The 12,302-nt window shown below is 33.6% G+C and overlaps 2 protein-coding genes across 2 annotated transcripts in view; both read right to left on the reverse strand.

The window, feature by feature from the left end:
- Stacl (SH3 and cysteine-rich domain-containing protein) overlaps positions 1 to 10,973 on the reverse strand; it is a 157,935-nt gene extending 146,962 nt beyond the window's left edge. Inside the window, exon 1 of the mRNA XM_089700749.1 lies at positions 10,876 to 10,973. The gene's annotated coding sequence lies outside the window, so the exon portion shown is untranslated. The remainder of the gene's footprint in view (positions 1 to 10,875) is intronic.
- On the reverse strand, positions 728 to 2,161 carry LOC149484562 (uncharacterized). Its single transcript, XM_089700891.1, has one exon. It carries the CDS (start codon positions 2,159 to 2,161, stop codon positions 728 to 730), a length of 1,434 nt encoding a protein of 477 aa, XP_089557017.1.
- Positions 10,974 to 12,302: the final 1,329 nt, after the last annotated feature.

Consider the following 12,302-nt stretch of genomic DNA (forward strand, 5'->3'; position numbering starts at 1 on the left):
ATTTTTGTAACGGCTTTCAAAAATTATATTTGCATAAAATACGGTGAAACATTAATATATCATACATTTTAACATATAATTTATTGACTAGTCAAAATAAAAGAAAACTGCTTTAATTTCGTGAAATTGGATTTAAAAATTGAATCGGAAACAATCCATTGTGCAGTTTATCTTTAATTAATACAGATATTGGAGATGCTGGCATTCAAATTATCCAAAATAAAGCTGCTTTATTGTAACGTTTGTGTTTTATTTCCATTATATACTACCTACCTAGTTTATTTTAAAGACAAATTATAACAGTAGTATCTAGATTTTATTGATATAGCATTTTTATTGCATTGTATTCGTTTAAAACATTAGAGACAATAATATGTATTACTAGATTTCCGCCCGCGGCTTCGCCCGCGTTTGCAAAGGAAAACCCGCATAGTTCCCGTTCCCGTGGGATTTCCGGGATAAAAACTATCCTATGTGTTAATCCAAGTTACCCTCTATATGTGTGCTAAATTTCATTGTACTCGGTTCAGTAGTTTTTACGTGAAAGAGTAACAAACATCCATACATCCATACATCCATACATCCTTACAAAATTTCGCCTTTATAATATATATAAGAGTATAAGATATAAGATTTTTTTTTTTTTTTTTTTTTTTAATCTTTATTTTATTAACGAGGGTTTGATCAAGCATGATCATGCCACCCTCATTGGCATTACAAAAAACAACTATCTACGCTTAATACCAAGATTAACAATTTTGTAAATAAATCTAGCTTCCTTTGAAGAAGGAAGCGCCAAAAAAACATTAACATTGCCCAACAATCTAAGGTTCAACTCAGCAGCAGATCTCTCAGCCTCGTTCCGGACACACTCCACCATAATATGGTAAACATCCTCCACTATGTTACACACACTGCAATTGGGGGATGACGATTTACCCATCAGATATGTGAACATATTTAGTGGGATATGTCCAGAACGAAGTCTGAGAGCAATTACAATTTCAGATCTACTTAAATTGGAACTGGTAAACCAAGGATATGGCCAAATGTGCGGCTGAATGGTTTTATACCAAATCGCTTTCGATAACGATCTCTCGTCGAAATGCTCCTTCCACATCTGACCACAAAATTCTCGCAAACAATAGAAATAATCGGTGTGTAATGGCAGGCACGTGAATGGTACTCCTTCCGTAACTGCGGTCCTGGCAAGGGAATCAACTTTTTCATTGCCAGGAATACCCACGTGAGAAGGGATCCATTGTATCTTAATTGATTGATTACTATTGCAGGAACCATTCCACAGCATTTTCAAAATGCTGTAGGCAATCGGTGTGCCTCGAAAATTCGAGGTACATCGAGCCAGGTGATATATAGCACTTTTAGAGTCTGTTAATATAACAAATTTACCATCTCCCAATGAATTAATATATGAAATAGCTTCTGCAATAGCAATCAGTTCAACGTGCATGATAGAAATTGAAAAATTAATGTGCAACTGAACGGAGCAGTTCAACTGAGGATCATAAATAGCTAGGCCGCATGAGTTGCCCAGTTTCGAGCCATCTGTGTAAATATGATAGAAATCTGAGTAATTGGAATTTAAATACTCTATCGCGAGTTGTTTTAACATTTGAGGCTGATATCTCATTTTTGGTTTATTAATACCCCTGATATCCAGTTCCAACACATCCCAAAGATCCACATTGCTGACCCAAGTTTGTAAAGTAAACATATCCAACTGACTGCTAGAATGCATAGGCTTTTCCTTTAACAAATCATGAACCAAGGCTAACAAAGGAGTATTACGGCGGGCCCAATAACCGTTTTTACAAAGACTACTCAACTCATTTATGATATCAACTATATTATTATCATAAAAAGCTTTGCTTTTCAGCCAATACTTGCCAGCTAAATAATATCTACGCACCCTTAGGGGAGGAAGAGATAACTCATTCTCCATAACATGTATAGCCGTTGATTTAATAAAACCACCTATAACTCGCATGCATTGATTTTGTATCTTATCCAGAATACTTAAATTAGTTTTACAGCTATTACCATATAGAACACACGCGTAGTCTAACTTACTTCGAATCATTGCAATATAAATGTGTCTTAACATAATTGGATGAATGCCCCAATCCGACCCAGCGATCATTTTGAAAAAATTTAACAACTTGAAGCATTTTTCTTTGACATATTTTATATGAGTGAACCAGCGCAAAGATCGGTCAAGCCACACCCCTAAATATTTTACGCTATCAACAGACTGTATTGGGATACCTTCAATGAAAAGATTAATAGACTCTCTACGCCAACCCCTTTTGAATATGCAAAATTTTGTTTTATGGATCGAAATGTCTAAACCAATAGCACACAATAGTTCGACTAATTTATCCAATGCTCTCTGTAAGTGAAATCTTCCATACTCCGCGCTACGGCAATTAATAAAAAGAACAAAATCGTCTGCGTACTGTGAAATAGACACATTATTTATATTTTTACAAATATCTATGGTAACAATATTAAAAAGGAGTGGAGAAAGAGGGTCTCCTTGGGCTAGGCCGCAAGAGGTAGATCTTCGAACAGAAAAGTAATTAGATCTAATTTCCAAGCGTCTGTCCTTCAAAAAATTCCAAATATATCGACATATTTTGGGGCTAACTCCTAACTTTTGCATAATTCCAATCAAACTTAATACATCGACATTATTATATGCGTTATTTATATCTACAAATGTAGCGAGGCAAATATCATTTCGAGAAAAGCCCATTTGTATTCGCGAAACTAAGTTACTTAAATTATCAAGAGTAGAACGGCATCTGCGAAACCCAACAGTATTAGGAGAGAAAAAATTGTTTCTTTCGATATACCACTCTAAGCGTTTAAGAAGAATATTATGAAAAACTTTGCAGAGGCAAGAAATAAGCGATATAGGACGAAGGGAACTAGTACTTTGATCATTTCGACCGGGTTTTGGAATAGGTACAATCGTGATATCTCGCCATTGTAATGGTACAAAGCCAAAGGAATAAAAAACATTAAATAACTTCAGTAAAACTCGTTGTCCGTTTTCAGGTAAATGAGCCAGCATAGAGTATGAAATATTATCACTTCCTGGTGTCGAGTCCTTATGACGCATACAAGACTTTAATTCCTGCATGGAAATTTGGTTGTCCAAAATAGTCATGCCAGCGTCAAAAACAGGATCCTTAGGGACGGCCGAGTCGGGTGTCAAATTCTGTAAGAGATTATCGGCACTCTCTTTATCGACACAAGGGCGCGATGTGTTGATGCCTTTCAACCAGCTTATCTTATGCCACATTTCACCTAACTTAGACTGGCCATCAATAGAAGAGTAAAAATCGTGGCGTGACCGATTTTGCGCTTCCCGTATCAAGCGTTGAGATTCGCGGACTTTAGTTTGTAACTTTGCAAAATTATGTGGAGTCGGGTTGCGGCGAAAAGTGGAAAGAGCTAACCGTCGATCTGCTACACACTTTGATAAGATTACATTCCAGTAAGGTTTCGGTTTGAAACTACTTGCTGGATTGTGACTTAGCTTAACAAATGGAATATACAAATCGGCAGCTAAATTAATAATGTTAATAAAGTTATTATACAACGATTGAGGATCTTCATTAGAAAATACCCAGTGATCAAATTCTTTTTCTAAAAACAATGTATAAGACGACCAGTCCGCGTTTTTAAAATTACGGCGCAAAGTATAATGCCCTCGTGTGTTATCCCATTGCGAAGTTATTTTAATGATAAGATGATCGCTACCTAAATTTTCACTTAAGATGGACCATTTCAACTTTAAAGCTATATCGGTAGAAGCCAGGGATATATCCGGCGAGGACTGTTGCAAATTATTATTAACAAGTTTTAAACGCGTGGGAGTGTTACAATTATTCAACGTAATGAGATTACTATCCAAAATAGCGTCCTGAATATTAATGCCACGCGTGTCTATTTTATTTGACCAGTTTGTATTATGTGCGTTAAAATCGCCTAATAACACACATTTCTTATCAAAATTACTAAAAAGAAGATCCCAATCTGATTTATTTGTATTTATCGAAGGGGGACAATATATGGACGCAACATATTTTATACCCTCACAATTAAATATCTCAATAGCTACAATTTCAATACCCGACCTTATATTAGTTAAGTCACATTTTAAAGTTGCTCTAACTGACCGGTGAACGATTAAAGCAACACCACCATACCCGTCACACCTATCTTTACGGAAAATATTGTAGCCACTTACTCTGAACTCACTCTCAGGCTCTAACCATGTCTCATTAACAGCAGCAATGTGAATCTTTTCTTGGTTCAGTAACTGTTCTAATGCATTAGCTTTTGGGCGAATACTCTGAGCATTCCATTGTATCATATTAAGCTTTATTTTGTTTTTAGTTACAGACATTTGTAATATTCAATAAATCAATAACATACTGTAAGATTGGCCAATCAGAAATATTTTCCACAATTACAAGCATTACCCATTCAATACAACTTCTAATCACACTTTGCACTTTAGTTTTAAATGTGGCTCCTTTCAGGAAGATTATGTCCTTTAACCTGCTTAAAAGCTCACTGAACTTAACGTCTTTCTTCTCCTTATTCTCTGTTGTATTCTTTACTTCTGATTCTTCTACTTTTGAGGACGTTTCAACATCCATAAACTCTTTAAAAATATTTGTCCTTTTTGGTGTATGAGAAAAGCTTCTACTCCTTCTGCTCTTCGATAGAAATGAGTCTTTGACGACATCCGCGTACGTTGACCTCCGACTTGGCGTTACCTGAATAGATTCAACAGGCAGAACATCAAATGAATTACCGTCGACGTATTCATTTATGGGGAAATAATCTTCATTATCAGCAGAGTGTGAGACCTTATTTTTAGTAGAATCCGACGGAACGTAGAGAGAAAGTGCTCTTCTATAGGTACAGTTATACTCCGCCATCAACTCTCTAAGCTTTCTTTCCTTTTGGTAAGACGGACAAGAACGAAACAAAGACATATGTTTTCCTCCACAATTAGCACACTTGAATGTTGATGTATCACAGTTAGGATGGTTCTCAGAACATTTTGGACATACTACTTTTGAGGACACACATTTGCTTTTAGTATGTCCAAGCTTCCAGCAGCGCGTACATTGTGATACGGGAAATACGTAAGGGTCTACTTTGATTCGCAATCCATCTACCGATATATAGGGTGGGCGGTAAGAACCTTTAAAACAAATGCGAATGGATTCGCACGACTTCCATCCTGAACTCTCGCTATTACTTCGGCGGGAAAGTCTGTGAACGGAAAATACCTCGCCCGGTTCTGGACACGAAATATTTTTAATAATCTCTTCTTCTTTTAAATCCAAATCTACATCTTTTATAACGCCATACGAAAAATTAACTTCCATAGCCCTTTGAATTCTCCACCCCATTTCTTGAAACTTTTTAGACTTTTCAAGTTTTTCCACCATCTTCTCGTTACACACGTCAACCCTAATTCTATAGGGGTTTATATATTTAACACTCTCAACATCCAAAATATCTTCACCGCTAAATAATTTAGCTAAAGAAAACTGCTTCGGTAAAATTTCTTTTGAAGAAATATAAACTTGAAGTTTATCCTCCACAATCTTAGTTTTGCATCTTTTTTCTTTTCTTTGAATTAAATTCCAATCATCCTCATCCCTCCCTCTTTTACTTGGTTTATGCTCACCAATAGTTTTATTCGGCGTCTCAGAACAAACTTGTATGTCTTCTGAGGTATCGTCAAGTTCCTCGTGACAATTTGAGTGGTTTAAATTAGTAATATTAACGCTTTCGCGCTCAGAATGGATTAGATTATCAGTATCCATTATTTAATTCAAAGGCCGACGCGCGGCTGCCGCAGGTAGAAACCTAACGGTAACCGCGGTGAGCCGATACCGCACGCGATGACTCAGTACGCAACTTATTACGAAGTACGCGTTCACCTCGATCGAGTGACGAACCGAGACTGAAGATATAAGATATTAGATATTAGATATTCGTATGAAGTGCGAAAAAGTAGAGTAATGTAACGATAAAAGTAAATATACCTAAACGTAACGATTATTAATTATTATACATTAATGACTTTTTATGCTTTTGTTTTTGTTATTATTTGCAGTATGTAAAATTACCTACCTTAGATCTACTTTTATCGATAATTTGTATTTTGAAATTGTGTATTTTATAAAAATAATCATAATTTAATGTTATCTGTAGCCAGGAAGCGAATGAAATCATATGTCAACTAAACCATTACAAATTCATGAGCTACACGTCCAGGCGTCTACGCGTCTGGAGTTAAGCAAATTATCTCTTCATTTAATGACCGGATGACGTTCGCACATTTGACTGTTTCAATTTATTACGTATTAACCTTGTATTAACACATCAGTTACGGAATGTTTTTATTTCACTATGGTCCATTGAAAAGTTACATTTGGGGTCGCATTTTTTAGAGGACGCAATTTTATTTTTTTGATGTGTAGGGGGGGTCAGTGTGAAGCTATCACCAAGTTTTTGGGGTCGCCACCCTTGTCCCACGGCCGCCATCTTGAAAATAGCGATTGAAATGGTTTTTACGATATATCACTTAAACTATTTATCTGATAATAAAACAATGTTAACATTATTCGTTGCAAATTAAATTCTCTATAACTTAGGTTCAGTAACTTTTTGTCGTAGAACTATAAACAAAAAAGTTATAAGTGAAAATGTTCAGAAATTAGAGATGTTTATATTTTTCAATAAAACTTTTTTTTATAAGTTTACGAAGAAATTATATCAGACCATTTTTGTAGATTGTTTTTCGTAGAACAACTTTTATTTACAACATTTTTTCATTAAGTAAATAGCTAAGGTTTTACAGCCATCCGAAGTGAGTACTATTTTAAGTACTCTTTACTATACAGAATACGATATATTATGTGTGTACTAATAATAATTTGTCACCAGTAATTATTTTATTTTTGTTATAATAATATTTTTAATAATTAATTTTACAATATTTTTAATAATTAATTATTGAATCTTTTCCCCACAACCCAGGAGGTAGAGTCTGGAAGTGCGTTTTTTTTACGTCGAAAAGCAGGGCTGAAATGTTCTGCAGTGTGCTTCCATTGTTGTGGAGTCTGGGAAAAGAGCCAATAGCCAATTTATTATGTATAGTTACTACTGAAAAATAGTACTCACTTCTGAGCGCTGTAAAACCTTAGCTATTGACGTAATGAAAAAATGTTGTATATAAAAGTTGTTCTACGAAAAACAATCTACAAAAATGGTCTGATATAATTTCTTCGTAAACTTATAAAAAAAAAGTTTTATTGAAAAATATAAACATCTCTAATTTCTGAACATTTTCACTTATAACTTTTTTATTTATAGTTCTACGACAAAAAGTTACTGAATCAAAGTTGTAGAAAAATTAATTTGCAACAAATAATGTTAAAATTGTTTTATTATCAGATAAATAGTTTAAGAGATATATCGTTAAAACCATTTCAACCGCTATTTTCAAGATGGCGGCCATGGGACAAGGGTGGCGACCCCACAAACTTGGTTTTAGCTTCACACTGACCCCCCCTACACATCAAAAAAATAAAATTGCGTCCTCTAAAAAACTCAAGGTCAGGCCTAAATAATGTAACATTTCAATGGATCACTACGATTTACATGTCAATAGCATTCAACTGACTGTTTATTTGTTCAAGCGCGGCTCCGATATAATGCCCACGTTTAAATACACTCATTGAATATCAAGAGAATACGTTTTTCATTTTAAAAGAGCATACCTTTATCAATATTATTTTTTCATAAAAATCCGTTCGACTTATTCGATTACATTCTGACTTTTTACTTCATTGAAATATTGCATGAATAATGCGTCAATATAGTAGAAAAAAGGTGATAATTTTAGTGATATCTCGCAAATGCCTAGCAGAATTTTAATATAACGGTACAAATTAATCTCTAATACTTTATTTCCGCAATAGGTGACTACGTTTCCATTTCAATCATCGGCTTTACGTGGTTGATGTCCAGTACTGAGTAATCGAGTGACTATCAAATGTCAACTGGACTCTGAGTCACCGTCACAGAATATCTCTTCTTGGTACGACCAATTGGAGAATGTCACTATCTATTAATGAATTGAACCTAGCTGCCTTATCACTGGTATTCTAGAAAATAGTGTATTACTAGCTTTTCGCGTTTGCAAAGAAAAACCCGCATAGTTCCCGTTCCCGTGGGATTACCGGCATAAAATCTATCCCATACGTTAATCTAAGTTACCCTCTATAAGTTTGCTAAATTTCATTGCAACCTGTTCCATAGTATTTGCGTGAAAGAGTAACAAACACATACATACACATCCTCACAAACTTTCGCATTTATAATATTAGTAGGAAGTAGGATAGTCGCTTATTTACATCATATTAATAGTATTTAAAGTTCCGGTAGTGCGGTCTGCGATCTAGATATGAAATGACAAAATATGAAAAAGAAAGCTTATTATGATGCCTTATATTTTACCTACTTCCTTTATTTACTTCGTAAAAGTAATATTATGACTGATACACATCAGAAATAATATTTGAGATATAAAGCGCTATTTGGCATTGTATAATAGTTTTAAAAATATCCACGATGTCATTGGACTTGGCACAGACCGAATATAATGTGATCTCTCTGCTATAGCGCCCGTGACAGCTACTTGGTGACAATATAATAATAGCTCTGTTTTCATTCAAAATATTGCGAATAACATAATGTGCATTCGGCCCCACCTACCTTGTGACTAGAACACTCATGCGTGTATAAACATCACATGCAATTATTTTAGGATTTAAGGAAGTAATACAATACACTTTGACGTTATTTAGTTCTTGTACTATTAATATGAAGTACTTAAAACTTTTGGTGTTAAAATGCAGATTTTCACAGTTTCATTTGAAATGTGTGTTGAGCTTTTTTGTACCTACATATAATTTTAAATTCTTTGTTGATTTAATATCAGAATCAGTACGGAATATTTACATTTAAATATTCATAAAACATGCAGTTTAAAACAAAAAATAATAGAGCTGAGAAAGAATGCGTTATTAGTATGAACGAGTATAATTGGATCGCATTGTACTATGCTTAAAGAGACTTTTGTTCCTATTTAACCTTTCTTCACTTCTAGTTAGCAACTTTATAACGTTTCTAAAATCGAAAAGTGCTATAGATAGATAATATTAAGAAACATTTCGCTTCAAGACCAGAAAATGAAAAACAACAGTTTCATACAAAACTTTTATGAGATGTAATTTGAAATATCAAAATATTTAAGCGTCGATCGAGACAGTGAATCTCTGTCTGTCTGTTGAATCTAAAAACGATGAAAATGTTTGGTAAGATATTGCTTTTGGGATGCATCTATGTATAAATTATTATAGTAAGTAATTTCATATCATATTATGTTCGTATTATAATATCAAGTTAAACGTGAAATGGAAGCGCAGGAATCAAATTATACCTACCTATTATAATATAAAATAATATTGTGTTTAAATTTCCGAAACATCTTTTATCCTCAAAACTTTGTTTTAAAGCTGATCATGTTCTAGCTCATAATAACCTCAGCATCATTTGTTTTATAAAGTCTTTTGTTGATTAATTCAATAACAAAGCTCCCATAACTCCTTCTTTCCTTTTCCTTGAAAACTGAAATTATTTATAAATTAGGGATTTATAATATCGCAATATTCTTTCAAGGTAATTCTCTAGACACATAAGTTTGAAGCCATGTCTCTGTAGCGTGGATTGACATTAGTTTTCTTTGCGTTAGTAATTTATAATTATTTTCTAGTTTAAAATGTTATAAAGAGCTCTTAAAATCTTAAACACTGTTCTCTCTTGAAAGACAACTCTCTATACAAAGTTTATGAATTCGTTGAGAGGCGCTCCTATAGCGTTAACTTGCGCGTAGTTATAATATTTATATTTCTAGGTAATTAAACCTTATTTGTTTATAAATAGTAAATTTATAAAATGCTCTTATGTTTTAAGTTTTAATCCAAGTTTCCAAAAACAATAAATTGTGTCTCTTATTGCGCGTTTTTTTTCAGTAGATTGTTTATTTAAATCAAGGCATTTTGTTATTATTCTTAACAAATAGAGGAATTACTTGCTACATTTCCTGTGCTTGCGCCAGCAAAAGATTGTAGAATTAATTTACTATATTAAACCCCAACAAAATACTTTTTTTCCTTTAAAATAAGCTCAACCTCGTTCTCCAAGTTTCTACTAGGCAGATTACTTTTTAATTAATGAATTTTACATCTCTTTAGTGTTATCCTTGTAACAAAGTAGGTATAATAGCAAGCATAACCTTGTATAAAGTTTTCTATTATAACAACAGAACAATTAATACCCAAAATTTATTAGAAGTTATATAATGTAAACGCTAACGTAAATAGTATACATAATGGTCACGACAAAGGGAATAATGCCTCATAGTTAAGTTTAGCGCTCGTTACCACCCAACAGTTAATAATAAATTAACTGTAAAGTTTTCAGTAAATGAGCACGCTTGATAACTAATAAATTAATACGTTCTTATGTAAATTTTCAATATTATGCCGAGATTTAACTACTTATCTAATTAACTGTGTATGTCTATCGTAATTATAATGTTAACTATACTGATATTATATTACCTTTCCTCTTTGATGTCTAAAATGTTTATAAGACTATTAATGTAAAATAAAATAAAGAATACTATTTCTTTTATAAATTTATGCTAAATAATAAGATTATATTTAAATTTTATGAATAATTTCTTACCAATTTATTGAAGATTTATTGGATCACTAAGTACCGTTTACACTAAAACACTAGACACTCACTAAGTCTATAATAAATAATGTTTAAACTACGGGCCACACTTATTAATAAAGAAACAACGTACTATAATTAATACACTTTACACTAGAAATTACGTTCGTATTCAAATAACTTGGTCGCACTTAGGTACACTGTGTCGAAAGTTTTATTAGAAGGGTTAAAGAAAAATCCAAAAGTCAGGTGTAAAAGTATAAACTCTTATAACAAACGCTTGTAAACTTTTAAACGCTGCGAGTAGAAAGTTTCAGTCGTTTCTTGTGTATAAGAAGGTTTTGGTACAATTTAGCTCTAAGAATCATAGTGAAAAAGGGGGTCTAAACTCGTGGGGACTCCACTAAATATTGAAAGTCATTTTAAGAAATGGAGTAAAGTTGAGGCTGATTGTCATTTTTGGGAACAAAGCTCGCACGTTTCGTTCGCTAATTTATGGGTATTTAAGGTCGATGGAGAGGTTAAAAAGCTTTTTGTTCGTTTGGTCGATCGTAGTCCGTGGGGTGCGCGACTTCGGAAGGCGCACGGCGAGCGCGCTAGTCGACGTACGACGTGGGACTGATTCCCGCCATTGCCAACCCTCGTTTCAATCCACACCTCGGTTTGCTTGCAAACTTACGTGCCGTACAACTTCAGTACCTGCGCTTTGTACGGACCAATAGCTCATTATCGCTGAATATTACGAGCCTAATTAGACGACAGAAGTACGCTATAAAAACAATCCGAAAGAATTTCCACTGATTTAAATCTGTGATTGTTGTTGGCATTGTCCCACTTTTAAGCTTTTTGCCAATAGTTTTCGCATATATTTGACTAGTAAAATGATCGTTATTTTTTTTTTGTTATAAAATAATTCATAATCGTAAACAATTGGTTTTATTGGACACAGGTTGATATTTTGGATTAGTTTGTAGGCGTTTGATCAATAATTGAAAATCTTTGTTAAATTCAAGAATATAATAAATTAATAGAATTTTAAAGTGAAACTTTTATTACATCGTCTCAAACTTTTTGGTCTGTGTAGCGCATGTCGCGTGTATCGCGTCACGAGCTACACAAAGCAGTGTTCGGAACCGTTCGAACAGTTTCACTTTTACCGTGGTTTCATAAAACCACACAACATTTTTGATATACAGCATGATTATAGCATACAATGTTGATCAACTAAACAAGATTCTGTTTTACATTTCAAATTGAACGTTTTACGATGTTACTAATTAAGATAGCCGTAAAAATTAATGATCATGTGTCCTCGGTTTTACAAGTTTCCTGAATTTTATGAATGTGATTTTGTGTATATTGTGCTATCACATACAGTGAATGAAAATTTTAAAATTTATCACTACACTTCTTCATAGGAAACAAAAACATTGATT

Source organism: Colias philodice, chromosome 11 (assembly GCF_061535455.1).
Source record: "Colias philodice isolate Cphi_HAF_F1 chromosome 11, ilColPhil1 Martin Lab GWU primary, whole genome shotgun sequence".
In the NCBI taxonomy this organism is placed as follows: domain Eukaryota; kingdom Metazoa; phylum Arthropoda; class Insecta; order Lepidoptera; family Pieridae; genus Colias; species Colias philodice.

Excerpts from the sequence above, each read along its gene's own strand:
- LOC149484562 (XM_089700891.1), bottom strand. The coding sequence starts at position 2,161 with ATGATCGCTGGGTCGGATTGGGGCATTCATCCAATTATGTTAAGACAC.